Raw genomic sequence first — 26,091 nt, 5'->3', positions numbered from 1 at the left:
TCTGAGTTACGCTGGTTTTATTTGCGTATAAATCAATGTTTTCATTGTGAACAGTGCATGATAATGCCATAGAAAGTCAAAAAATAAAAAATGCCAGCTAACCATCAAGTTTAAATAATTATGCTTTCATTCTCCTATTTTCCAAATAGTATTTAAAAAATGTATATAAAAACTGTTATTTAAAATGTTTTTATAAAAAATCATCTTTAAAAAAAGCTACTCTCATAATGTCAATTATTTAAAGGAATTTTTTACATTATGTTTGTTTCAACTTTATACACGATTTACGGCATTTTTCTCTTGCCATATATTTAATCTGATCACAAAAGCTGAATCACAGATCATAAAATATAATCAAAAATACAAAAACTGATCAAAAACTTTTTACACAAAAAGCGTTGTAGTAGACATTAAAAAAAATAAAACTTAATATACTTAAATAAAAATTAGTTCATAAATAATAATATTGTTTTCTTGGTCCATTGTTACGGTTGAGTACTGAAACGCAATTAAGTATTAACCAGTTTTCAAACGTTTCTATCAATACTTTTGAAAACTAATAACTCATAATTGTTTTAGGATAAATATAGGAGTTTGGTTTTGTTTTGGTATTGGTTACAGCAGGTTTTTTGATGAACTTATAAATCAAAGTACAATTTTCAGTGCTTATCACAGTTATATCTACTTAGCTGTTTCTCATTGTTTTCTTTTTTGAAGTATATTTAATTGTGGAATCTTGTTTGTTTATTAGTTGCATAAACTTGTCATGTCCTTGCACCGAATTGAATCTTACATGGTTAACGTCCACATATCTTTAGCACGAATTTGTTGAAATATTATATAAATCAGTAATTTCATATAAGAAAAAAGCTTTTATGGTTGTTGATGTTAATCACTTTCTTTTCTTTTTTTTTTAATTTTATTTAGGTGCCCCAAGAAGTCTTTACGGTCTTACCACAGAGCACCGCGGATGGTTTGCTTTTTCAAAAAAAGCAAACCATCAGCTTTTTTTGAAAAATTTTGAAGCAAATATTTTGAAAAGCAAAAAATTTTGAAGCAAATTTTGAAGCAAATATTGCAGCTCCTTAGCATTTCGCAAATACTGCAAGTTTTTGTGAATATCGCAGCTGCTATATATATATATTCAAAAAATTGTTTAGTTTTAAGCAAACTAACTAAATAATATAGCAATTACGTCACTTATTAATTAATAATAAAAGCCAATTAAAAAGGGAAACCAAAAGCCGGGTGAAAAAAAAAAAGAGTTGCTTTTTCTTAAGGTTTCTGGAGTATTTGTTCAGCTTAACGTGAATAAAAGTAAAAAAAAAAATTTCAAAGATTTTATTCACGTAAAGCTGACCAATTACTGAGTAAAAGCAATTGCTCTTTTTTATTCACCCAGCCTCTTATAAAGTTTATTTAAGTACTTTATAAAAAAACTTTTAAACCCACTTTATGATTTCGTTAAAAAAAAATAGTTCTGAGAGAGAAGAAATTGTCTCTCTCAATAAAAAAACTCGTAACTTGTGTAGCAAAATATTTTTAAAGTTTTTATTACGGTAATAATTACTAATTAAAATTAAAACTAACCCATTTTATTTTTTTGTTTGTTGTAAAACGCATCTGCTATGGTTGGTGGCAAATCGTAACTAAAAAATAAATAACCAATTAAACATAACTAAAATAGTTTATTCAAAAATCATGCTTGCAAATTTTTGTTTTTACTTGTTAACTAAGTTTAAAAAACAACGTTGAATATAAAGTACTTACGACGATCTATCTACAAGCTGGTTAATAAGACCCAGGTTCGACAACCGCTTGTCTTTATACATTTCCAATATATTTTTAAAGTAACTCTTTTCGTTTACAACAATCTAAAAAAAATTTCAATTTTATTGTTTGATAGCTTTTATCAATATTCTGATCATAAATTACGCTCAGTTTGTTTTTTGAAAAGTCCAAAATTATGTATTAAAAAGCAAATTATCAAATTACAACCTAATTGAATTGTGATTTTCTAGGTAGTGAAAAAATAACAGTGTTTTTGAGTCACTATTAGACGATTTTCAAACATTGTTTTAACGAGATACAACTTGTTAATTCTGAATCAGCGGTTCTAGGAAAAAATCCACCCGGAAAAAATCCCCCGAAAAAACTAAAATTTAAAAAAAATATTGCTTTGAAATTGATAGATTGCCTGCCCAAACCAAAATCCTCAGTTAATGTAACGGCACTCCTTACATGTTCAACCTATTTGTCAGTGTATGTTTGTACACTCCTTGCATGTTCTACCTATTTGTCATTTGATTTATGAAAAATGAAGGATTAAGGTTCTGTTTGTATTATAATACGTATGTATAAACTATTTATATTATAAACAACTATTATATTGATATATCGTTTATTTTATGCGCTGTAAAAAAATTCCAGGGGGATTTTTTTGGGGGGATTTTTTCCTGCTACCTGAATCAGCATCTGTCTAATAATCAGCCGGTACTGATTATTTTAATTTGTTTTTTTAACTTTTAAAACTTATATTCATAATTTATTTAAATTGCAACTTTATATTTTTGGAAATATGAAACCACAATTTGTTTTTATTGTTTATGAAAACTTAAAAAAAAAAAAAAAAAACATTTATTATAAAAATTTGTGTAGTTATTTGTTTTTCTACTTTGTTTTTGCTACCATTTAAAAAAAAGTGTTAGGGTCTTGTACCTAAAAATGTGGGTGCACCATTTCACGTAATTCAGATGTATTTGTTACTCATCTTTTCTTTTAGGTTTTTATTAATTTATGTGTAAAATGAAAAAATAAACCTTGTTTAGTTCACAAAAGTATTTATCATTATTATTATTTTTTTTTTTTGTAGCGATCAAACAAAAAAAGAACTTATGACATTTATTATTGTTAAAATGTATATATATATATATATGTATGTAAATATGAATATATCGGAAAGATGTATGTTAGAAAGATATAACAATGGGAGTTTAGTACAGATGCAATATACTTTACAAGTGTAATCAGTAATTCTTTTTTATTAAAAACTTGTATGAATGTGATTTATTACTAATGATGTAGATTTTGCTGCTCTGTCAAACTTGTTTTCTCACTTAAAACTCTTTTTTGAGCTCTTTTTTTCAAACTCTTTTCTTTCCTAATTCTTTTTGATGCATTATTTAGTAAATAATTGCCCAAGTAACAAATATATATATATATATATATATATATATATATATATATATATATATATATATATATATATATATATATTTTCCAATTGTTTTTGCTACTTGCTTTTTCCTTACTAATCTTAAAAATGATTTTCTATATCAAGTAGACATAGCGCAGTGGTTGGAGCGTTTGCTTTAGAAACAAGAGAACAAAAATCAATGACGACTCTGGGAATATTTTGTGTAATTGGTAAGGAAGGAGGCGTGAACTTCTTAGTTAAATGCTCTTCTACGGTGCTCTGTGACAAGACCATTAGCGTCTTGTCACAGAGCACCAAGGTCTTTTTTGGGGCACCTAAAACAAAGTATTAAAAAAATAAAATTTCTGGAAATAAGCTTTTTTTCTTCCGTAGCTCCATGTTGTTGGTTTAGCCAAAGACTTTTTTTATACTGATACCTAAGTCATAGCGTAGAATAACAAGTATCCATATATTTTAAGTATTCCATGAATCTTTTTTAGTGCTGTAGAATCTGTAAGATCATAAGTAAATTAGAATGTTTTTCTAATTTACTACTACCAGAACTAGTTATTATTGCTACTACTAAAAATTTGGATGAACGTGGGTCATTACTGATGATATAGATCTTGCTGCATTTTCAAACTTGTTCCGTTACACCATTCAAACTCTATTCTGTGCAATTTTTTTCTACCACAATAACTAGTTGTCCGATTTGTATGCCATATCGTCATAAATTAGTATGCCATGTTATCATAAATAAGAATGCTATGTTATCATAAATTAGTATGCCATGTTGTCATAAATTAGTATGTCATGTCATTACCATATAATATTTCATGCTGTCACCAATTACTAACTAGTTGTCCATCTTTTTGAAGCATCAATTAGTAACTAGGTGTCCATATAACCAAAATTTCAACAAGAATTTCCATAAAACTAGTTCAATTTGAATAATGTTCAAAGATTTAGAAAATAGTTTTGCTTTTATAATTTTTAAAATGGTGTAGATGTTCATGATTAACTTGATCTAACAGTAGTCTTAATCATGTTGTGTAAGGTGGCTCTACAAGTAATCTTGTTGGATCATCATAATATGCTACTACTTTCTTTGGTATATTTTTTATTCACTTTTTATCAAAGAATTTGTAGATTTTATTAAATTATGATTAGAAATTTAAATTAAATTAAAAGTTATTAAATAACAATTTATGACATATTTGAGTTTTTCTTTTTTATTTATTCTTTTGCAAAAAATCTATAAAACTTGAACTTTTACTCTCTATAATACAGTTTATTAAATTTCCGGTACTAATTTATTGCAGAGAAATGTTGACCATTATCTACTTCTGACGAACTCATATTTAATGAGTTCGGAAGTTTCATTGTGGTTAAACATCTTTTAGGTGTCAATGTTCCATTAACAAACAACATATTTTTTACAGCATCAATCATTATATCACCCCTAGCGGATAAGTTTATTCGCTAGATTATTGGGGTGGAATCTAACTAGGTCCGCTAGGTTATTAGGGTGGAATCCCACTTTATAAGTACAATCAAATCACAGCAGTCAAGTTTTCTAATTACAAACCGTGGTCCATCAATATGGAATCATTTCCAAGATAAAAATATTAAAAACCTAAAAAGCATTTCATCGTTTAAACGATAAACTAAAATGCATTTCCTCAATTCCTGACATATATATTATAGTTTACAGTATTTGTTTTCAGATTTTTAAATTTTTTTTTCTTCTTTTTATTGTTTTTAATATTTTTTTTTAAACTAAAAAAAAAAAAGAGCTTTTTTATATATCGAACTTTTATTTTACTTTAAAAATTAAATTGTTTTTTTTTTTTAATAAGTGGCTAAAGGGGCTCTATGAAATGGTTGTGATGATAAGCGCATCATCCTTACCTTCTTTGAGTTCCCGACTTATTTTAACAGTATATATATACTAAAAAATTAAAAACGTTTTTTATGTTTACGATGTTATTTATTTATATGGAAAATTGTAATATTGTTTAATCAGCAAAAATAAAAAGTTAATAAAGTTAATAATAATAACTTAATTAACCATTTCAAATACAATTTTTTATATAAACACTGTAAGCTATCATTAAAATTAACTGAAACATTCTTTTGTTTACAGATCTGGATTTTATGTTGTTGTTTTTTTTTTGTTTTTTTTTTATTAATTCACCTCCCCATGGCCCAGAAGGCCACTACAGACGAGGCGGCTACTTAATTGTGGTTATAACCCTCTCTCAACTCTATAACTCTGAAACTCGAAACGTAACGAACAAGGCAGCTGCGCGGAGAAACTTCGTCGGGATCGAACTCAGAACCTCTTGCTTATGAAGCGAGGGCTACACCACTACCGCACATAGTAATATCTTTATTTATGGTAATTATATATTCTTTCATTTAGAAGAATATTGAGATATATTTACCAGAGTATTTATGTTTCGATTATTTAATTGTTGTATTCGATATTGGATATTTATCTTATCTTGGAGTTGTATACTGGAATATTTATTATTTCTGGACTTTATTTTTTTGATATCTATTTATTATATATCGATTTATATATTTTATATCTGTTATTTTGGATTTGGCACTTGTAAGTAAGTGTAAATATAGTTATGAAATGTAAATGGGCTAAAAAAATTATTTCTAAGAAAGATTTTTTTACGAACATTGTGTTAACTACCTAACTTTTGTGTGTGCTTTTTTTTCTTAATTTTATTTTAAAATAAGCACAAGATTTTTGAATTTATTATGAACTCTTACTAAAATTAGATTTATATTAGTTTATGAAAAATTAGTAAACAAGGGGAAAGGCGCCTATGATGGCATAGCGTCTATGATGGCATACCGGTCATATTTCCATAAAAATTGGTTTTGGTGAAAAAGTGATTAGACCTACATGATTATTCTGACTTACATTGTTTTTAGTGAAAATATGTCCCTTGTGCACAAATATTGTTTTCAAAATCAACAAAAATCGATTTTGGGATGTGCTGTAGTAGTTTTATTCCCTTCATATATTTAAGATTGTGATTTTATTATTATCTGTGCAGAAAGGGAATTTTCATGCATTTTATATCCAAGTTTTGTGCGTTTAGTGGAATACTTACTTTAATTTTATCTTTTAAATAAGGCAGACACAGCTTGTTTTAATGAAAATGATGACTTCTTCCCATGATGGCATACTGACGAGTTGGGTGTATTGCATTATTGACGAGTTGGGAAAACCTTTTTTGTTATAAGAAAAACCTATTTTTAAGTAAAGTAAAAAGAAAGCAATGCTTCTGAAGTTTTTCTTTTGGTCCAAGATATACATAAAACGCAATATATCGTATGCACATTCACGAAACTTTACAATGCTGCTGTGTAGCATGAAATGGTAAATTAGGATGGTTCCGAGTAATTTCTGGCTTTTCTGAGGGAAGACTCTAAAGTTAAATGAAACCATGAATTTACCCTTGATCCTAACTAGCCCCATCCTCCCCTATGCCATCCTAGGAGCAGTGGTTGCCTATGATGGTATACTTGTGCTTTTTTTTTAAAATAGGAATAACTTATAAAAAAACAAAACTAATGAAAACTCCTAGGGTTATTATTGTTCTAAATGTAACAAGGAATGTATCCATATCAAAAATTTTATTATTGGTCTTTAGGATACTGAATAATGAAGCTTCAAAGTTAAGTATGCCATCATAAGCGCCATTACCCTACTTTAACTTTTTATTGACAGTATATCAAATGAGAGGCCACTCATTCACTCTTGTATTGTATTCCATTCTAAAAGATAAAATAAAGATGGCCACTTACGCTGACAATTGTAGTTTTTTAAAATAAATTATCTGTTGAACAGCTTTTTCCTTAATACCAATTTTTTAACTTAACTTTTTTAAGTAATAGGTATTGCATTTATATACATTTGCATTTATATAGTCAATACGCGTGTATAAAAAATACAAATATGAGTAAAAAAGAAACAAAAACAAATTATATTACTTCTTTATTTATTTTTAAGTTTATATTATTAAACTTAAGTATTTTAAGTTTATATTAATTAAATTAAAGTTTTTACTTTGATAAATTTTGTTGCAATGTTAATTAAAGTTTTCAATTTACTAAAGATCCTAGCTACAATATATTTGGTATAATAAATATAAAATTAAAAAATATAATTTAAATATAAACTTAAAAAATTAAAATTACCTTTTCGTAAAGTTTGTCAACAGCTTGCTCGTTTTTGATAAACTCTGGAAAACCAACGTTACTGAGCATAAAATCAACCTATATAACCCATAAATAAAATTCCTAATTCAAATCAAAGAATAAAATAGTTCTCTCATATTTACAAGTTACTTTTATTTTTATTTTAAGTCTGTTTTATTTATTTATTTTAAGTTAGTTTTTAAGAAAATTTGTGTATTTATAAAGCAACGTGAAATTGAAGCTTTTGTTTTAACCAATAAAATAACTTAAAAAATTTAAAAATGTATAGTAAAAATTAAAAGATACGAAAAACTAGGCTGAATAGCATAAACACTATCAGAGTCAAACAAGCATTCGCGGGTAAAAACGCGCTTTGTTTCAGTTACCTTTTTAAAGGCTGCTGCTTTTGTGGCAACGTCCATCCAATCAGCATTTACTAAATTATTTTTAAATTCCTTCCGAACGTTTTCGATGATTTCTGAAGCCTTAAATAATCAAAACAAGATATAGTTTTTTGAAATAATAAAAAATTAGTTACCTAAGCAAATTAATTTTAATAAACATTTAATTTTGTAATAGAATAATTCTATAAAACAAGCAACATGCAATATAAGTAATTAAATGGAGGTTTAAAAGTACTACACACATCTTAAAATATAAATAACTTAGTTTAGTAGTAGGTTTATATTAGCATTAGTTTGTTCATTTTTGGGCGGAAGAGTATTTCAGAGACCTCCCTTCAATAAGTCCTCGAAAAAGAAGTCATACGCTAACGAGGACTCTAACCTTAAGCGTCTGAGTTAGGGTATAGTTAGTCTTAAAAAAAACAAGACACATGGTTAGAGTCAGATTTATGGTTTTTAATAATACTTGTTTTGCATAAAACTTGCTTTTTACCGACTATAACGTGGAGTGAGGCAATAAATAAAGGTATCCAAATCAAGTAATAGTTCTTGCAGCATTAATATAAATTTATTTAATACAATTTATTTAATTTATTTAAAGTTTTATTTAAAAAATTAATAGCATTTTAAATTGGAGAAGATAATTAGAATCATTCAAATAAGCTATCATTTTTATTATATATATTATTTATTATTACAGGTGATCATAACACCAACATAAAATCATTATCTCAAGAAAATGAAATCATACAATTTAAATTATACGAATTAGAACTTAAATGATATTATTGAAATTTTCAAGCCCTCGATTCTATCTACAGAAACATTAGAAAAGAAATTAAACTTTAAAGTATTAGACAAGAAAAATTTTTAAGAAACAATTAGCTTCAAAGAAAAAGTTCTAAAAATACTAGATGAGGTGCATATTGGTGAGTATTTACATGATGAGGTGCATATTGGTGAGTATTTACATGATGAGGTGCATATTGGTGAGTATTTACATGATGAGGTGCATATTAGTGAGGGTAAGTATTTACATTGAAGCTCTTTTCTTAAATTTTCTGTGTAACCCATTTAACACAGCCAAAACCAAGATTTAAAATTTACATCGAAAACTAATTCAAGTTTTTAAAACTTAAAATTTAGCAGAAAACGAATTGTCGGGAAATAATCTTCAAACTTCTTCAATCTAATCTTCAAACGTTTAAGTTGGAATGAATAGTTATTATATATTTATGACAGGAAGTATAATCAGAAAAACCTTTAATAAACCCTATAGCTCTAAAAAAAGATTTTAAATGGATTATTTGTGGTCAAACTAACATGGCTTCTAAAAGGAGCTAAAAAACTTTAAATTGATATTCTACCCATGTGATAGAAATGAATACTTTATAAATCAACAACGTTAACTTAAAATTTACAAAGATCTACCAAATTGGAAGTTTAACAGTTGTTGACTTTATTTCGTTTGAGTGATAGCAAAATGCTTTTTAGCCATAAGAAAATGATTAATATTTGAGAAACTAACCCCGGTTTAAATAAGTCCGTTAAAACATCTGATGAACTCAAATAACTACTTTAAAACAAGATTTAAATAGGTATACATAAATGAACAAAGGAAACATCGTATTTATACTTGTCGGAAATTCGACATTCAAATGACGTGATTTTGTTTAATGACGGCGGTTATTTGCTTTGAAGAAAAGGGTGTAGTAATTGATAGAAAAGCAGGTGTTGTGAAAATTTTAAGAGCTATGGCTTTCATTACAGGAATGGAAGAAAGGTGGTGCAAAGGTGGTTTTGTAGGAAGTTTAACCGAACATTAAACTTCCAGTCGATCTACCAAAAAAACTTGTTTCGGTAAAAAAATGTAAAAATTCAAGTTGACCTGACAGTAATTAGAGAAATTGATTACTTATGAGGAAGTATATAAACTATATGAAAACCATGTACATAAGACCAAGGTTTAATGACGCTGCACAAGCACAAGTTATTATGTTGAGTTTATTAGTTATTAGCGCGCAAGCGCAAGTTGTTAGTCAAATTTTTAAAAGTTTAATAATGGCTTAACGTCGTATTTTTTTTTTTATTGTTTAAAGAATGTATGTTTAAGTTTATGTTTTTTTTTTTTTTTTTTTTTTTGTATCGATTATTATTTATTTAAGTCGGATAAACTTGAATATTAAATAAATAATATCTATTGTGTATTCTATAACAAAAATATGTTAATCTTTGTGCTATAGTTGTAGTTGTTTTGCATGCTTTCAAAATTCAAACAATGACAATTTGTCATTATAAGACAATAAGTTGTAAACTTTAGCAAGACGTTATTAAATACCATCATCAAACATAGGGTAAGTTCATCTTACTTTTGATTTGTCTTCCTCTTTTAACGATTTTTCTACGTACAAAGATGAAAGAGCGAAACCCATTGTTTGCTCTAAATCCATAATGCACTTTCGCCATCTTTCTGGTTGATTTTCGACTCCAGATATAGCTTTCTGAAAACTATGATCGGCTTCCAAAAAAGGTGCGGACGCGTATGAACCAAATTTCCAAACACATACCCATATAATATAATCTTTAACAATCCTGAAATGTAAATAAATTTTTCAAAAATCATAAGATCTTGTTTATAATATATCATTAACAAGTATATATACACGGACGATATTAATTTCTAAAAGTAAAAAAGCCTACTGAGGGTTTGTCTTCGTCAAAAGATTGTTAAGCTGCTTGAAGTATTCAAAACTGCTGACAGAAACAATTGTTTCGTAACTCACTTTTACGCTAAATGGTTGAAATAAACTCGAAATAACACGTAACCAATCAATCTGTACCAAATAAAATTAAAAAAATAGAAAGTTAAAATAAAACAATCATTTTTAGTAAAATAGAATGTTATAAAGTAGTATAAACTACGTAATTTTAAAACTACGCGCGCGTAACTTTAAAACTGCGCGTCTTTACTGCATTTAAAATTTATTTTCTGCAAATAAAATATATTACTTGGTTTCCGATTGCATTTAAAAAATTCTGAACTGATGTATTGTTAGTATCTCTTGTAATGTTGTCTTTAACGGCAGGTGATACCAATATCTTAAAATATTATGTAATTAATCATTAATAATATTTTGTTAGTATTGAATATTTTACATTAAAGAATTTGAAACATTATAAGCAGACCTGCGCAACGTTTTTTTCGAAATTCAGCAATTCTTCTATATTTTTCTCTGCGTCTTTGTCTGGTCCAAGTAACGCCACATAATTGACGAGAAGATTTTTGTATTTCCCCAATATCTAAATTATTTTAATAGATTTATATTATCTCAGTGTATATAATAGATTTATATTACCTCAGTAAAATGACATTTTTCTATATTTTCAGATTTAACGTTTATTTATACGTTGGTAAAAATATTTTTGCCTAAACTGTTTTTCTCCGTTAGAACAAAGGCATGACATTTTAAAATAAAATCAACTACTGAAACTTTAAAACTGCTTGGAAGCAACTTTGAAACTGCACTAATATTCAAAAACACATGTTCAAAATACAAAAATAAAAACTTAAATTTGAAATCAGAACTTTAAATTATTAAGACATTTTATAAAAAAAAATTTTTTAAGTAAAAGTAATTTTTAATATATAGATGCCTTTTTATCTTCTTCTTCTTCTGACATATACATATCAGGTTCCAAGGGAAGGTCAGGTGGTGATATCTAATTATAAAATATAAAAGTTAGCTTTTATTTTCTTTACATAATAATTAAAAAAAGTTAACAATAAAAAGTTCACCTCTGTAATGTGTTGCGTAGGATTTTCGCTGTTTGAAGTGACGTAGGCTTTAAATAAAGGCGAATAAAGTTTATCATTTTCTATAGAAAATGTAAAATATTCGTGGCTTCGAATAATAATAGACGTAAGATCATTTTTGTCACCTACTTCCGACCACGTCTTTATAGGAGACCAAACTCCAAAATTTGAAAGAAATTCAAGTAAAGGATATTTACTTTTTCTCTCTATTGTTGTGACGTCGGTACAAGATCGATAATATTGCGCTATTTTGGCTTTAAAGCCGTTACGCTTAATTGTTTTTTTTGTCAAATCTTCAACTAACACACGGAGTTCTTTGTTTTTATAAAGATTTGCCATTTTTAAAGGAAATATGCTATCTTCAGACGCTGGTAAAGGATGAGACTCGTGCCATCGACCGCATACATACTCATTAAAATCATGACACGGATCTGCTGAAATGTTCATCGAGTTTTTGATACTTTTTGCTATTTTTAAGCATACTGGAGTTTTGCATGTACAGGCATCATATTGATTTAATTCTTCTTCATGCGTCAAACATGACTCATTTCCTTTTTTTGCCCGTGTAGTTGCATTTGCTTTCAATAATTTTACAGCTAAAATAGTTATAATTATTCCTGATGCAACAAGAAGCGCAGTCCCAAAAAATACAAAACATAAAGTTCTTTTTTGTTTAGCTTTATGAGCGTTGTCAGTACCACTATAAATGACTTCGTCATCTACATCTTCGTTATGTTGCACTACACACGAACCATTATATCTTGCAGCAGATTGATCTTCACTCCTCGAAGAGTTTGAAGAACTGCTAAAGTTATGTTCTTTTTTGAGGGGCTTTTTTGTTTCTGTTTTTTCAACGGGCATACTTTTGTTAAAACAAGGATTAAAATAAACACGCATTTTCTTTTTCTTATGTAACAATATATATATATAAGATTACGCGATTAAGTCAATTTCACTTTGAACCACTTGGAGCTAGAGCACTTTTTTTGCATTTATAAGCGTTTCTTCTCTAAAAATTTTGATAACATTATATAATCCATAAATTTCTTGAGTTTTATTTTATTTAATTAAATTCACTGTTTTAAATTGTTTATATAAATAAGTTATAAATAAATGACCATTGCCATTTGTGTATAACTTTAACACAAATGGTATTTTTAATTAGTGAATAACCGGTTATTCAGGTTAACCTGTATATAATAAAGTGATTATCTAATTATTATCAATATATGTACAAAAAACCATTTTTATCAACAAAAAACGGTGGAACAAGCTACACTTTTCAGCATTTCAAGTTTCTGATAATATTATTTTATCTAATAGTGTTGTGATTTATACTCATTTATACGCTAAATACTTTGCAAAATCATTTTATGTAATAGCGTAAACAAAAATGATAGAATGCTCTTTTTAGAGATCACTGAGTATGAGCCGGAACTTTTTTTATATGAGTCAAGATTTTTTTAAGAGACAAAAGGTTAAAAGCTGAAATACAAAAAAAAGTAGAAGTTCATAAACCATAAAGTTCAACAGACCGATTAATTATGAAACATTGGAACAAAAAACTCTTTTACCTATTACAAGGTTTAAATTTTTTTTTTTTTTTTGGAATAATCACAAGAACTAAAATAATTATTAAATCATAAATAATAATAAATTTATTAAATAGTTATAAATAATTATTCAACTTATTCAATTAATCTAGAAATTAATGCTTTATTTTCTTCCAGCTAATTGTTTTGCAGAAGCTTCAAACCGCGATCAATAAAACCGGTTCAACTCCAAGTAGAGCATTTAAACCTGCTATGAAACAAGTACCACGGACCAAGAGTGAGTGTTATAAGACATACAGAATGAAAAATTGTGAGACAAAAGTACATCAGCTGCGCCCCTCATTATCAATAAATGGCAAAGTTTTTTTTCACTTAATTGCTTTGCAGAGACCACATGCCAAGATCTGCAGAAACCGGTTCATCTCAATACAGATCGTAATAATGACAGTTTTTTTTTTTAAGATTTTATTACAACATTTGATTGCAAAAGTTCTCCCTATTTTGTCTACCTTAAAGATTACTAAGCATATTAAGTTAGGATGTAGAAATCTGAAGTTAGGATGTAGAAATTTCGAGAATCTACAATTAGCTAGTGTTTTTCCGCTCAATTAAATGATTTTTTTGTTATTTCAAGTTTTTTTATTGAAAAAAACAAGTTGATTTAGAATCTTTTCAATTTTGTAAATAAAGTTATTTTTATTAGTTGGCCATAAAATGGCGGGAACATTTTAAGATTGGTTTCAAAAATAGAAGAATTTAGAACTTTGATTGGTTTAATTTCAAAATTAGAAGAATTTTGATTGGTTTACTTTTGTCTATGGAAGTTTAGTATGCACAATATCCATTAAAAAGGAAAAAATAAGGTTTACGACAAAGATTTGCTAAGAAAACGACTGTACGCATTTTTGGATTTGCATCCAGAGAAGAACAAAAGCTTTATTGTAAGTTATTGTCGAATGGAAAACACACGAAAACATACTATGTACCAACATACCAAAACATACTATGTACCAATATACCAAAACATACTATGTACCAACATACCAAAACATACTATGTATAGTATACTAAAAAGAAATCGATTGGTTTTGATTTTTCGGAAAATAGAAAGTTGTTATTGACAATAAATTAAATTTTCATTTGAGCAACAGAAATATTTCTGGAAACGCTGGGTTCTATTTTTTTGACATAAATGCAGCATCAAAATGATGTAAAATAAAAAAGATAAATTTGATAAATTTGACAAATTTGGACCAAAGTTGCTCTTTAGGATTGCATTCTCAATCAAAGGAATTCGCCAACATTACATTCCTCAATCGGGTTAAGCAATCAATAAAAATACGTATTTTTTGAAATGTCTTTTCAAAAAAAAAATTTTTTAATATAAAAAAAAAATAGTTTCGTAATAAAAAAATTTCTTGGTGCCCCAAGAAGATCTAATGGTCTTGTCAGAGAGCACCAGGAAAAGCAAATAACTAAGAAGTGCTAAAACTATTTTTCTTAACGCAATGAATCAATCAAATTTATTGATAGGCTCAAGGCCCAACATAATAAATAAACAATGGGTAAAATAAAGTGGATTAGAATAAAACAAAGACTAACGCACTTGAATACAAACAAAACCCAAGGAAAAATAAATAAATAAAGATAAGAAATTAAAGTGTTATAAATATAACTCAGCTCTCCATTTAAGCATCAGTGGAGACTGCAAAAACCTGTCTGAGTTAACAAAAGCTTTTATGACGAGGTTCTCACTATTCTGCAGCAGTAACAGCGAGGAGTATTGTTGCTTGCGAATAACAACATTAAGTAAATAGGCACCATGTTTCACAAATAATTCACTAGCACTGTTCCATGTGGCTTGTTTAATATCAAGCGAAGCCCATTATTATATGCAACACATAGGCGATGGAATGAGTCTTTTCTCAAAAGATACCATAACTGATATCCATAGATTGGGCTGCAAAAGGCATTAAATAACATGATTTTTGTTTGCATTTGTGTAGAGCTGAACTTACTACGGATGAGGTTAGCTTTAGCATACATAGAGCCCACGAGTTTTAAAATATCTTTGTCATCCTGCATATCGTTTGAGATCAAGTGACCCAGGTATTTATATTGACTAGTGTATGTGAGAACCATGCCAGATAATGTGAAACGTGGGCTATTTATAAGGGGTTTATAAATTTCAAAAAACATTATTTGAGACTTATTATTTTTATAAACTATATCATGTTTCACAGCATAACTAGAGCATAAGTCAAGTAAGATCTGGAGACCTTTAGCTGAGGGTGCATACAGGACAATATCATCAGCATAAAGAAGATGGTTAATAAGAGAAGGACCCAAGCAACAGCCTACGGTAGTTTTATTGAGTAAAACACTAAAGTCGTTAATATATATATAAAATAGAAGAGGAGACAGCACACCTCCTTGTCGCACTCCATTACTGATATCAAATGTTTTGGATAATATTCCACCTCCACAGGATCTGAGCTGTTTGACCAACATATCAGACAATGAGTAAGCGTAAAGTTACACCAAAGATAATTTTAGAAGCGAACTCTATCAAAGGCTTTACTAATTTCAATAAATGCCACATGCATATTTGAGCCATGTGATAGATAAAAATTTAAAATATCTTTTAAAATAAGAACTGGCATAAAAGTGCTATCGTTTTTCTTAAATCCGAATTGGACTATTACCGAATTGGATATTAACTAAACCTCCTTTCTTACCGATGCACAGTGATTCAGAAACACTTAAAATTTGGCCAAAATATATTTTTTTGAGTAGCGTAATTTCAATAATGTTATTAGCTAACCATTTACTACAGTTTCTTATGATTCTAATGGTTTAAAAAAATAAATACTAAAATAATAGGTTTAAACGCTAATATACGTTTGAAAGTGATCGAAAACACCTTTTTTTTATCATTAAAATTCTATCATTATTAAAACTTAATTTTCTTCCTATATACAAAGCCTTTTTTTTTTGGTTTTTATAACAAACAAAGATGATAAATAACTCTATTTTAATTTATTTTATAATTTTATGTACAAGTTGTGTAAAATGCATTTAAAAAGTGCTTTTTTAACGATTTTAAACTGTTTTTTGTGGAGCTAGGACTTTTTAATATGAGTTTTATATTATGCTAGTACATAGCTTATGTAGTTATCTATGTCCTAGGATATATATATATATATATATATATATATATATATATATATATATATATATATATATATATATATATATATATATATATATATATATATATATATATATATAGATATAGATATATCTATATCTATATCTATATCTATATATATATATATATATATATATAGATATAGATATAGATATAGATATAGATATAGATATAGATATACAGTAGAATCTCTCTAATTCGAATTCGATGGGGAAAAATAAAAGTTCGAATTAGAGAGATTTTCAAATCATAGAAAGTTAATTTCTCTTAAACGCATTTCGCGGTGACTTTGCATTTAATTGAATTATGGAGGTTTTCGAATTAAGGAGATTCGAATTAGAGAGATTGTACTATATATATATATATATATATATATATATATATATATATATATATATATATATATATATATATATATATATATATATATATATATATACATATTTATATATATATATATACATATTTATATATATATATATATATATATATATATATATATATATATATATATATATATATATATATATATATATACGCATACGAAAGTTAATATAATTTTTCTCTCACTTTAGTTGAAAATGAATAAAAAGTTTGCTAAACATCAGCTTTATTTAGTTATTAAAGACAGAGTTTTAATCGAGAAAAATGAATTGCTTCAAAATTTACTTTTTGATTACATTTTGGAATTTAATCAGACAGACTTGCATTCTTCTAAACAATATAAAAGTATACTAAAAATAATGGAAAGTTTTATTCAAAATTTAAAAAAGAAACTTTATAATCATAATCGACAACGTGATTGCCTTGAAATTAAAGAAACAAGTTGGCTTGAATCAGATCTAGTTATTCTAGAAAAATTAGAAGAACATTCCATTGCGTCAACTTTTAATAACAAAGCGTATCAAAATGAAAAGAAAACACTTGGAAGAAAATACCTTAAATGGGAACAATCAAGCAGCAGAACAAAAAGAAGAAAGAGTGAATAAATGAGAACAAGCCATACTTATGATGAGTTGATCTTATTTGCTATAGTAAGTTCAAGGAGAAGTCAGTGCTACAGCCTGTGTTTCACTTTAAATCAATTGGTTTTTTCTCCCAGTCAACCCAATAAAGTAGCTAATATGATTAAAAATGAAAAGCCTATTATAAAATTATCTCCAAAAGAAGGTTTGTCTTTGATGGTCTCAGCTGGTTTGTCCCAAAGAGTTTATCAGAAAATAAGGGTTACAGCTAAGGAAAGAAATGCAAATAAATATCCTTTGTATAGTGATATTTTATTATATGTTTCCAAGTGATATATTATATTAAATGTTATACTATATTATAACATTTAATATAACATATAATATAATATAACATATTATATTATATGTTATATTAAATGTCAAATAAATTTACTAAAGGATTTAGAGTTTGAGTTGATAAATGGTTTAGAAGTAATTGTAACTAAAGTTAAATTTAATTTAAAATTAACAATGATTGACTGTAAGACTGCCAATGCAATATGCTGAATTTCTTCACAACAAGTTTGTAATATATGTTCAGCTTCTCCAAAACTAATGAATTCTATTGCATGTGGCTCAATACCAACTGCAACTTCTAATATAGATAACATTGAATTTGTTTAGGCAACTAAAATTTGCTTCAGTCTTACATTTAATGTGATATTTATTTTCATGTTGCTTTAAGTGTTAAGTTTAATCACATGATTTTTTTATTTTTGCAACTAAAACTTATTTTGCTGTTATTTTATTATTGCAACTAAAAGTTATTTAAATTACTTTTTATTATGGCTTCTAGAAATTGTAAATTATCAACGAGTTGTGGATGTTGTATAAAAAGTAACATAAGACATAAGAGTAGTATTTTGATATGTTTGTTTGGGACCAATCCTCACCATTTTGGTGGTGGTATAAATCAACAATGAAAAGGTGGTTAAGGATGAATAAGAATCCTTAAAGATAGCACCCATAAAAGAAACTTGTTAATCTAGTTAGAGACTTCCGAAAGCGCAGAACTCCTTGCATTCAGATAGAAAAAATAGAATCTATTAGAGCCTAAATGTGAGAACAGCCAATTACCGAACAAGACATTCATCCTATGTTGCTTACTTTACAGTCAAAAAATCTTTCTATTTTGTTCAGATTTTATTGCACCGTTTCAAGCAACAGGTCTCAACTTAACTAATAACGATTATTTTTTGAAAGTTCTGCAAAGAATTTAAAGCCGGTTTTACTTCACAACGAAATCAACATCTTTCCATACTAATGCACAATAATGCCTCAATTAAAATTGTTTTGATTAATAATGGTTTTGCTTCAAAATCAACTATGATTACTACAAGTAAGATTCTTGTTTGAAGATTTTAAGATACTTGGTTTTCTTTTTGGAATAAAAGAAGGATCTGCCTATAAGTTTTTGGACTAAAAGAAGGTTTATATAGTACGAGATCTTTATAAAACGTTATAGCAAACTCAAAATTTCTAAAGTAACAGTACATGCAGAGGTAACAGAAAAATTATTGGCAGTAGTGACAAGATCAGCAAAGGATGCACTTGTGAAAGTACTGTCAAAACCACTTGAAGTTGAAGAAGTATCTAATAAAAATGCAGCTGTAGTTGTAGTTGCATGACTTGCAAGAGATGTATTTTTAACAGTAGAGTCTCTACTCTTACAAATACATATCTTGCTAGCCATCCAACTATCACTATTACTGCATTTTTATTATCAACGGAAAAATTGATTGCACGCATGTACTAACAGAAAACAAAGTGTTAAAAGACTTTTTTATAACGTATAAAGTATAAACATTTATCTATTGAATTAGAAACAAAAAAATAATTATTGTGTACCTTAATAATAGACAAAGCATAAAAGAAAAAATGTTAGAAAAAGGCATGTTTAAAAATTGGAGGGTGGCCTCGGACACAGTTTAACCATGATTTTACCTTTTTTTTACCCGTGTGACACAAATATAATATGTAATTAATAGCATTAGAATGTTCTTAACACATTTAAAAAAAAATTGCTTTTAAAAATCACCTCCGATATATAAGGAATTGGAATGAAAATGTTATCACTTAAAAATATAAACATCAACTTTTTACTTATGAACATAAACACTTAAAAAATACTTTTTTCAAATTTAAGGTCGTTTTATTGGAATTAAATGAACTACTATTATGGGTTTGTGTGTTATATTAAATTTAATATTGTTTACATGTTATAACACAATAAAAAAGTTGCTCATTTTTATTGTGTTAATGGATTAAGTTTTCCGGAACCACCCTCCAAACAAGTGTCCGATACCACCCGATCATACCTCATTCACAAATACTAGTTTTAAAACCAGTGAATTAAAGTATAAAACAAATTTTTATTTTAAATAAATATTGTAAATAAAAATGTTTAATCAATAAGAAGTTATTAGCTTACATAGAAATTAGATATATTAATATGTGAATCAAATATGATGATAAATCACTTTTATAATGGTGGGATGCACTCACTTGCACTTTTGAATTCACTCCTGCACTCACAGCCAATTTTGGCATATAATGATAGATAGCCAAGCTTTGGCATATTATGATAGATATTTTGCATATGCCATATTTTCACTCAAGTAATGTTTTTATAGTGTTTAAAATCTTTAGTTTAAGCTGTACTTCAAGTGTCCGGAGTTACCCGCCTTACGGGGCTACCCGACTTTCCCCATATATTAACGGTACTACAATTATAACAAACTTTTTTCAAATCTAGTTTAAAAATTAGAAATACATTAATAACATTTAAATAAGATTAAATAATGCAAATACAAACGTATTTAGAACAAGCCCATCATTGCTCTCTTATACAAACTTGTATATAAATTACCTAAGAGTATTTAACTTTAAATATTAAGTTCTAGAAAGATTTTTTCAAACTTGAAAGCAACTCAAAATAAACCACAATGCAAAATTAAAAAAAAAAAAATTGATTTTACAATTATTAGCGACATTTTTACTTTAACATAAGTTTAATTGCGACATTTTTACTTTTAATATAAGTTTAATTGCAAAATTTTTCTATAGAGATTTTAAAAACAAAACTTTTATAAATATTTTCAAATTATTTTTAATTATATTTATAAAGGCACAACAAAAATTGTGTAAGATAGGGGGGAGGGGAGGAGGATGGTGGGAAAGTGGGCGATGGGGAACTATAACCGCCCCAAGCCCCCACTTGCCCACACGGCCATTCCATTACATACGTGATTATTTAAACGTTTAAAAATTTTAATACATAATAATAAATAAGATAGCAATTTCTCACAAAAATTGACCAAAATACTATTCAAACAAATAATAAATAGTATTTCCAATAAATTAAAAAATAAAATACTCAAATAAAAACTAAAATTAAATGAAAACTGAAAAACAACGAAAATAACTAAGAAATTTTTATATCCACAAAAAATTGACCACACTGTACACGACACCACAGTGACTTTGTTTTAAACTCGATAACGAAACTTGATGCGCGCTACATGTGGTAGCCACATTTGATTTACGGGATGGTGTAGAGTGAGTTTTGTGTGACTATGGTATTTAAAACACTAAAATAGTATAAGTGTTAAAGCCACATTTGGGCCTTGAGTTAAGATCACCTTAGTTGTATAAATATCATAGCCACACTGAGCACACATCAACGCCATCCCATATATTAAGTGTGGCTATCGTTTAATGAAACACGTTGAGCACATCAAATTTTCTCGTCGATAACTCCCTACTTCTTGAATAAAGAGCACGAACTAAACATTTTATGATCTCTTAACATAGTTTGAAATTGACCTCGATAACTATGATAAAACCATAATAGAGATAAAACCGTTGTAACAATTATAAACAACAAAAACCATAATACATAACAAGTTTAAAAACCTATAACGGCTATCCTTGATAACAAAGAAAGAGACATTCTGATGTAATTAGTTTGCAAAACTTACCATACAATTACTTTTTTATAATCATTTTTATCTTATTCTTTTTAATAATCCTTTAAACAAAAATCAACGTTGACAACAATAAATAAATAAAAATTTATTGTCATAAAGTAGCTTTTGAGTTAAGATTGAATTTTTATAATAATCAAATCAAGATCGAGTCTTTACTTTTTTAAAATGTTTTGCTACCAAAAAAGTTTTAAACAACCACCGAGAGTAATTGAATAAAAATCTCTCATGCTAAAACGAATAAAGAGCACCACCTAGTGTGCTCTCGTACTAAATCCTAATTACTCAAAGATGCTTAATCATATTTATTTCTTTTGTCGGTAGCATCGGAAAAGGATTCTCAATTTTTTTTATAAAAATTTAAAAATTATTGTGATATCAAGTAGGTTTGTAAGAAGAAGACATTAATCTTAATAGGTTGTTTAAGTCACGCAGCATGCGCCTACCTCAACGTAAGCGTAATCAGTTTAATAAAATTTTTTTCCTTTTACTTTCAAGAGGTTTCTATTAATAATAACTTAAAAACACACTTAAAGGATTGTGAAGTGCTATAAAATATTGTGCACGCCTTTTTAAAAATAAAATCAAAGAAAGCAGGTTGGTGCCAATCACGAAGGTTTAACGACTTACAGATAAATAAATACCAGATCACTTCCAACGGTGCAAAAAACGGACAAGAAGTCTGTTATAATTAAAGTCATTTTAGTTGCTAACTTATTCTATTAACCATGCCTTTCATACTGTGACTCCAATAGTGTGCATAAAGGATTTTGTCTCCCTTCTTTTTGTTTTTCAGATTTCTGAAAATATTTTCTTTTAAATTATTACTTGTTTAAATAGAATGTGTTCTAAAATAAATCAATAAAAACGTAAAGAACCATGAAGAGCCATAAAACATTGTGTACACCTTCTTGAAAGCATTATCAAAGAAAGCAGGTTGTTGCCAATCAAGAAGATTTAAGAAAAGATTATACTTTTTCATTATAATATAATTAAATCGTGTAACATAAAAAAAAGGTTACAATTTTTTAAAAGCATTAAAATTTACTTATTTAACACCTCCCTAAGTATTATATATATATATATATATATATATATATATATATATATATATATATATATATATATATAAACACGCATTTACTTGGTGCCGGTATAGCATCTGAGCACATTCAAGTGGCATCTAAGCACATTCATATGACCATAACATATTTCAGCTTTATTTTCAAATTTAAAATTCAAAATTATAAAACTTGAAAACTGCCGTTAAACAGTTTTTAAACTTTTTTGCATTCTTGCAAAAGCGTCGTTTAATAATATTACTTTTAACCGTCATCTTTATAACTGTGCAATCATAAAACTGATTTTACTTTAAAGGTCTCTAAACTATTATGGTCCGAAAGAAACCTCTGTATTGGACGCTTATAAGTAATGGTTGTGTACAAAAGTTTATAATAAATTTTCAAAAAATAGTTAAAAATAAATTTTTAATCATTTAATTATATTTCTAATGATTACTAACAGCAACAACAACAATAAAAACTGTTAACAGCTCAGATTGTAACACAAACATTGAAAGTAATATAATCCTAATAATCTTTATGATTTGGCTAAAAACATATTTTACTATGGATAAAATATATTTTACTATGGATAAAATATATTTTATTATTGATAAAATATATTCCACTATGGATAAAATATATTATACTATGGATAAACTATATTTTACTATGGGTAAACTATATTTTACTATGGGTAAACTATATTTTTAGTTGACAATATATTTACTTAGTTTGAAAATATAGCTTATATATCAAATATAGGTAACTATATTTGATATAAATAAACTATATGTGATAAGTAGTATCTATAAAAGTAAATAAAATTTGATAAATAGGATAAATTAATCTATAATTAACTTTTATGACATAATTAGGATAAACTAAATAATTAAACTGTAATTTTAACATATAAAAGTGAAACAATTTATAAATAAAAACAGTTATAGAAACCTTAGGATGTTCAGCCAGTGAAGGATTCAGAATTTTTTGGTGGGGGTGGGGTGGGTGGTGAAGGGGATATTGATACCAACTAACTAAAAATAAATAAAACTCCTTAAATTTACAAAAGGGCCTCTCAGTTTACAAACAAGCATTTTATAAGATTGTTGGGGAAAAATGGCACCCATTTTTCCCCAACAATCTACAATACTTCAATAACCCCGCCCCCCTGGATCCGTCACTGAGTTCAGCGTTATAAGTATCCAAACCAATAAAAACGCCACTAATAACTTTGTTTATTTTTCGGAAGATCAAAGCTAGTGAAAAATCTGATAATTTAAAATGTACAAAAGAGATTATTATTTTTATTACTTAAAATACTTTCAGACATAACGTGTTTATGTTAATCTGACGCAATGAAACAACAGTAAAAACGTCTCTTTTTACATTGAGCTTACATTAATTCTGCTTTTTCAATCTTTTAATTTACAACTTTTAAGTTGAGAAACAAACTAAGGGAGACGAGAGTTATACGTAATAAATGGAGACCCTACGTAACATATGGTATTCAGGAAATTTATTTTTATTAATTGGCAGTTTTAAAAGTATAGCTAAAATAATCACGGCTGAAAAAAAATCAATGTCTCTGTGTTTGTATCCAAATTATTTTATTGTTTAATATAATTACTTACAAATACTAAAATATATATTAGGATGCAAATAAACATTTTTCTACGCACGATATTACACTTTATTCATACGTGCAATATTAAACTTTTATCTGCAATACTAAGTCTTGATCTGCAATTCTAAACTTTTATCTGCAATAATAAATTTTTATCTGCATTTTTAATTCTATATACAATGTTACATTTTTATTTCACTATGTAATATGTTAATAACAAAACTGTAACAAATAATATAAACATGAAAATTACTCTTTTCAGAGTATTTTAAACCAACCATAAAATTCTGTAAATAAAGTAAAAAATAGTAAGAAATCATGTGTCTTGCCTTAACCAAACCGAAGCCATTTTTTTTTACATATTTCCATACAAAAGAATTGACTTTATTTCATGCATTGAAACTATTTCATCGACTTTAACTTGTAAATTATAAAATACCGTATTCTTTTATAAAAACTTTACGATTTTTTAAGTCAATAACTTAACTAATCTAATTGTATTAAATTTATAATAAATATAACATATAATCTAATTAAAAGAACAGTGTGAAAAGCTCAGCTATTGAGTTCCTTGTAAACGAAACACTACAGCAATCACAATGTTTTATAAAAATTAACGATAGATGTAATAATCCAAATGAAAATCTTATTTAAAATGGAACAAATCTCCCATTTGTTTCCTTTTTTAAAAAAATTTCAGCAAGCATATAAAGGATTCAAACATTAGTGTTTAAAAATCAAATATTAAAACATTAAAAAATAGTTAATTTAATTCCAGAAAAAAACTCAAAACTCTTGCTACAGGTGAAATACAATGAAATTGGTGTGACCAATGAATTGAAATTGGTGTGAATTTCAAGTTATTTTATCTTCGAATAACCAACTTCAAATAGACAAAGATGTTGAGATTGGCTAAATTGTCACCTATGTCTGTGTAACTACCCATTACTGCAAAATAAAAAATTTATTTGAAGAATAAAATACGAACATCATATGCTAACGAAACTGGTGATGCAGATGAAAGCAAAAAAAGTACGCTATTTCAGATTGACATTCTTGTTGCCATATGTTCCCATGACATCCTTGTTGCCATATTATAAATGTATGCGACGTCTTATTTTGTAATTTTTTTTATTATTCTTTTTGGTTGTTCAAGAATTCTCAATTTGATCTAAACGTAACCGGCAAAAAAAAAAAAAATACTTTTAATTATCAAAAAGTGGTGGCGTTGATTGGTACGATCCTTCTCCGGCTGAGGCATACTGGCTTGTATGGATGCCCATACCCACCAGCGTGTTCTTTTTTATCTCTCTCTGGTTTTTTTACTAGTCGATAAAAAACAATTTTGAAAATCAGAAAATAAAAACTTAAATGATATATGCAATAACGTTTGAAAGATTGCATTAAGAAGCTTGGCAGATCAGTCACTTAAAAAATACAGGGACAAAGAATTAATAAAAACCCTAATTCAAAAGTCTAAAAAGCTTCTTAAAAAAAAAAAGCTAAAAAATGTTAGTATTTTTTTTTGGTCATATTAATAAAAAAATCTATTAATGAGAAAGTATAACAAGAGTCATAATAGCAATTAAAATAACTATGTATTATATTAAATTAAATAATATAATATTAAATATATATGTAAAAATATATTTATATACTAAGTAGGCATAAATATTCTAAATTTAAAATTATACTTTTAAAGTAAATATTCAGAAAAAAACGGTCCAAAATATTCTATTTTACATGGAAATTTTAATATAGTAAAAAGCCCACGGACCAGAATATTTTGCTTAAAAGTTAAAAGTTTCTATAGGCGCCAGTAATTAAAATTTAAACACAAATTTAAAAAAAAAAAAACATTTTAAAAAAAACTTAGAACCCCCACCCCTCTTCCCAAAAAAAATAATTAAAAAAAGTAAAAAAATAAAAAAAAAAAAAAAATCATATCAATGATTATCATATATATAATCACCAATGGTGTTATTTAAATAAAATTGTATATTACAAC

The 26,091-nt window shown here is 27.1% G+C and overlaps 1 protein-coding gene across 3 annotated transcripts in view; it reads right to left on the bottom strand.

The window, feature by feature from the left end:
• The window catches only part of LOC136071872 (endothelin-converting enzyme homolog), a 40,386-nt gene that overhangs the window by 9,033 nt on the left and 5,262 nt on the right, over positions 1–26,091 (bottom strand). For 2 of the 3 annotated variants that reach the window (XM_065797418.1, XM_065797419.1), the window contains exons 3-12: positions 11,621–12,647; positions 11,479–11,544; positions 11,011–11,124; positions 10,834–10,923; positions 10,525–10,658; positions 10,194–10,416; positions 7,807–7,905; positions 7,421–7,498; positions 1,771–1,874; positions 1,591–1,649 (exon numbers count right to left, since the gene is read on the bottom strand). In XM_065797418.1, the coding sequence (XP_065653490.1) occupies positions 1,591–1,649; positions 1,771–1,874; positions 7,421–7,498; positions 7,807–7,905; positions 10,194–10,416; positions 10,525–10,658; positions 10,834–10,923; positions 11,011–11,124; positions 11,479–11,544; positions 11,621–12,535 (1,882 nt within the window). In that variant the 5' untranslated portion in view covers positions 12,536–12,647. Of the gene's footprint in view, positions 1–1,590; positions 1,650–1,770; positions 1,875–7,420; positions 7,499–7,806; positions 7,906–10,193; positions 10,417–10,524; positions 10,659–10,833; positions 10,924–11,010; positions 11,125–11,478; positions 11,545–11,620; positions 12,648–24,412; positions 24,586–26,091 lie in introns of those variants that run through there. The other variant, XM_065797420.1, reaches the window with a different exon arrangement.

Source organism: Hydra vulgaris, chromosome 05 (genome assembly GCF_038396675.1).
Source record: "Hydra vulgaris chromosome 05, alternate assembly HydraT2T_AEP".
Taxonomy (NCBI): Eukaryota; Metazoa; Cnidaria; class Hydrozoa; order Anthoathecata; family Hydridae; genus Hydra; species Hydra vulgaris.
This window is presented reverse-complemented; position numbering and strand designations above follow the sequence as displayed.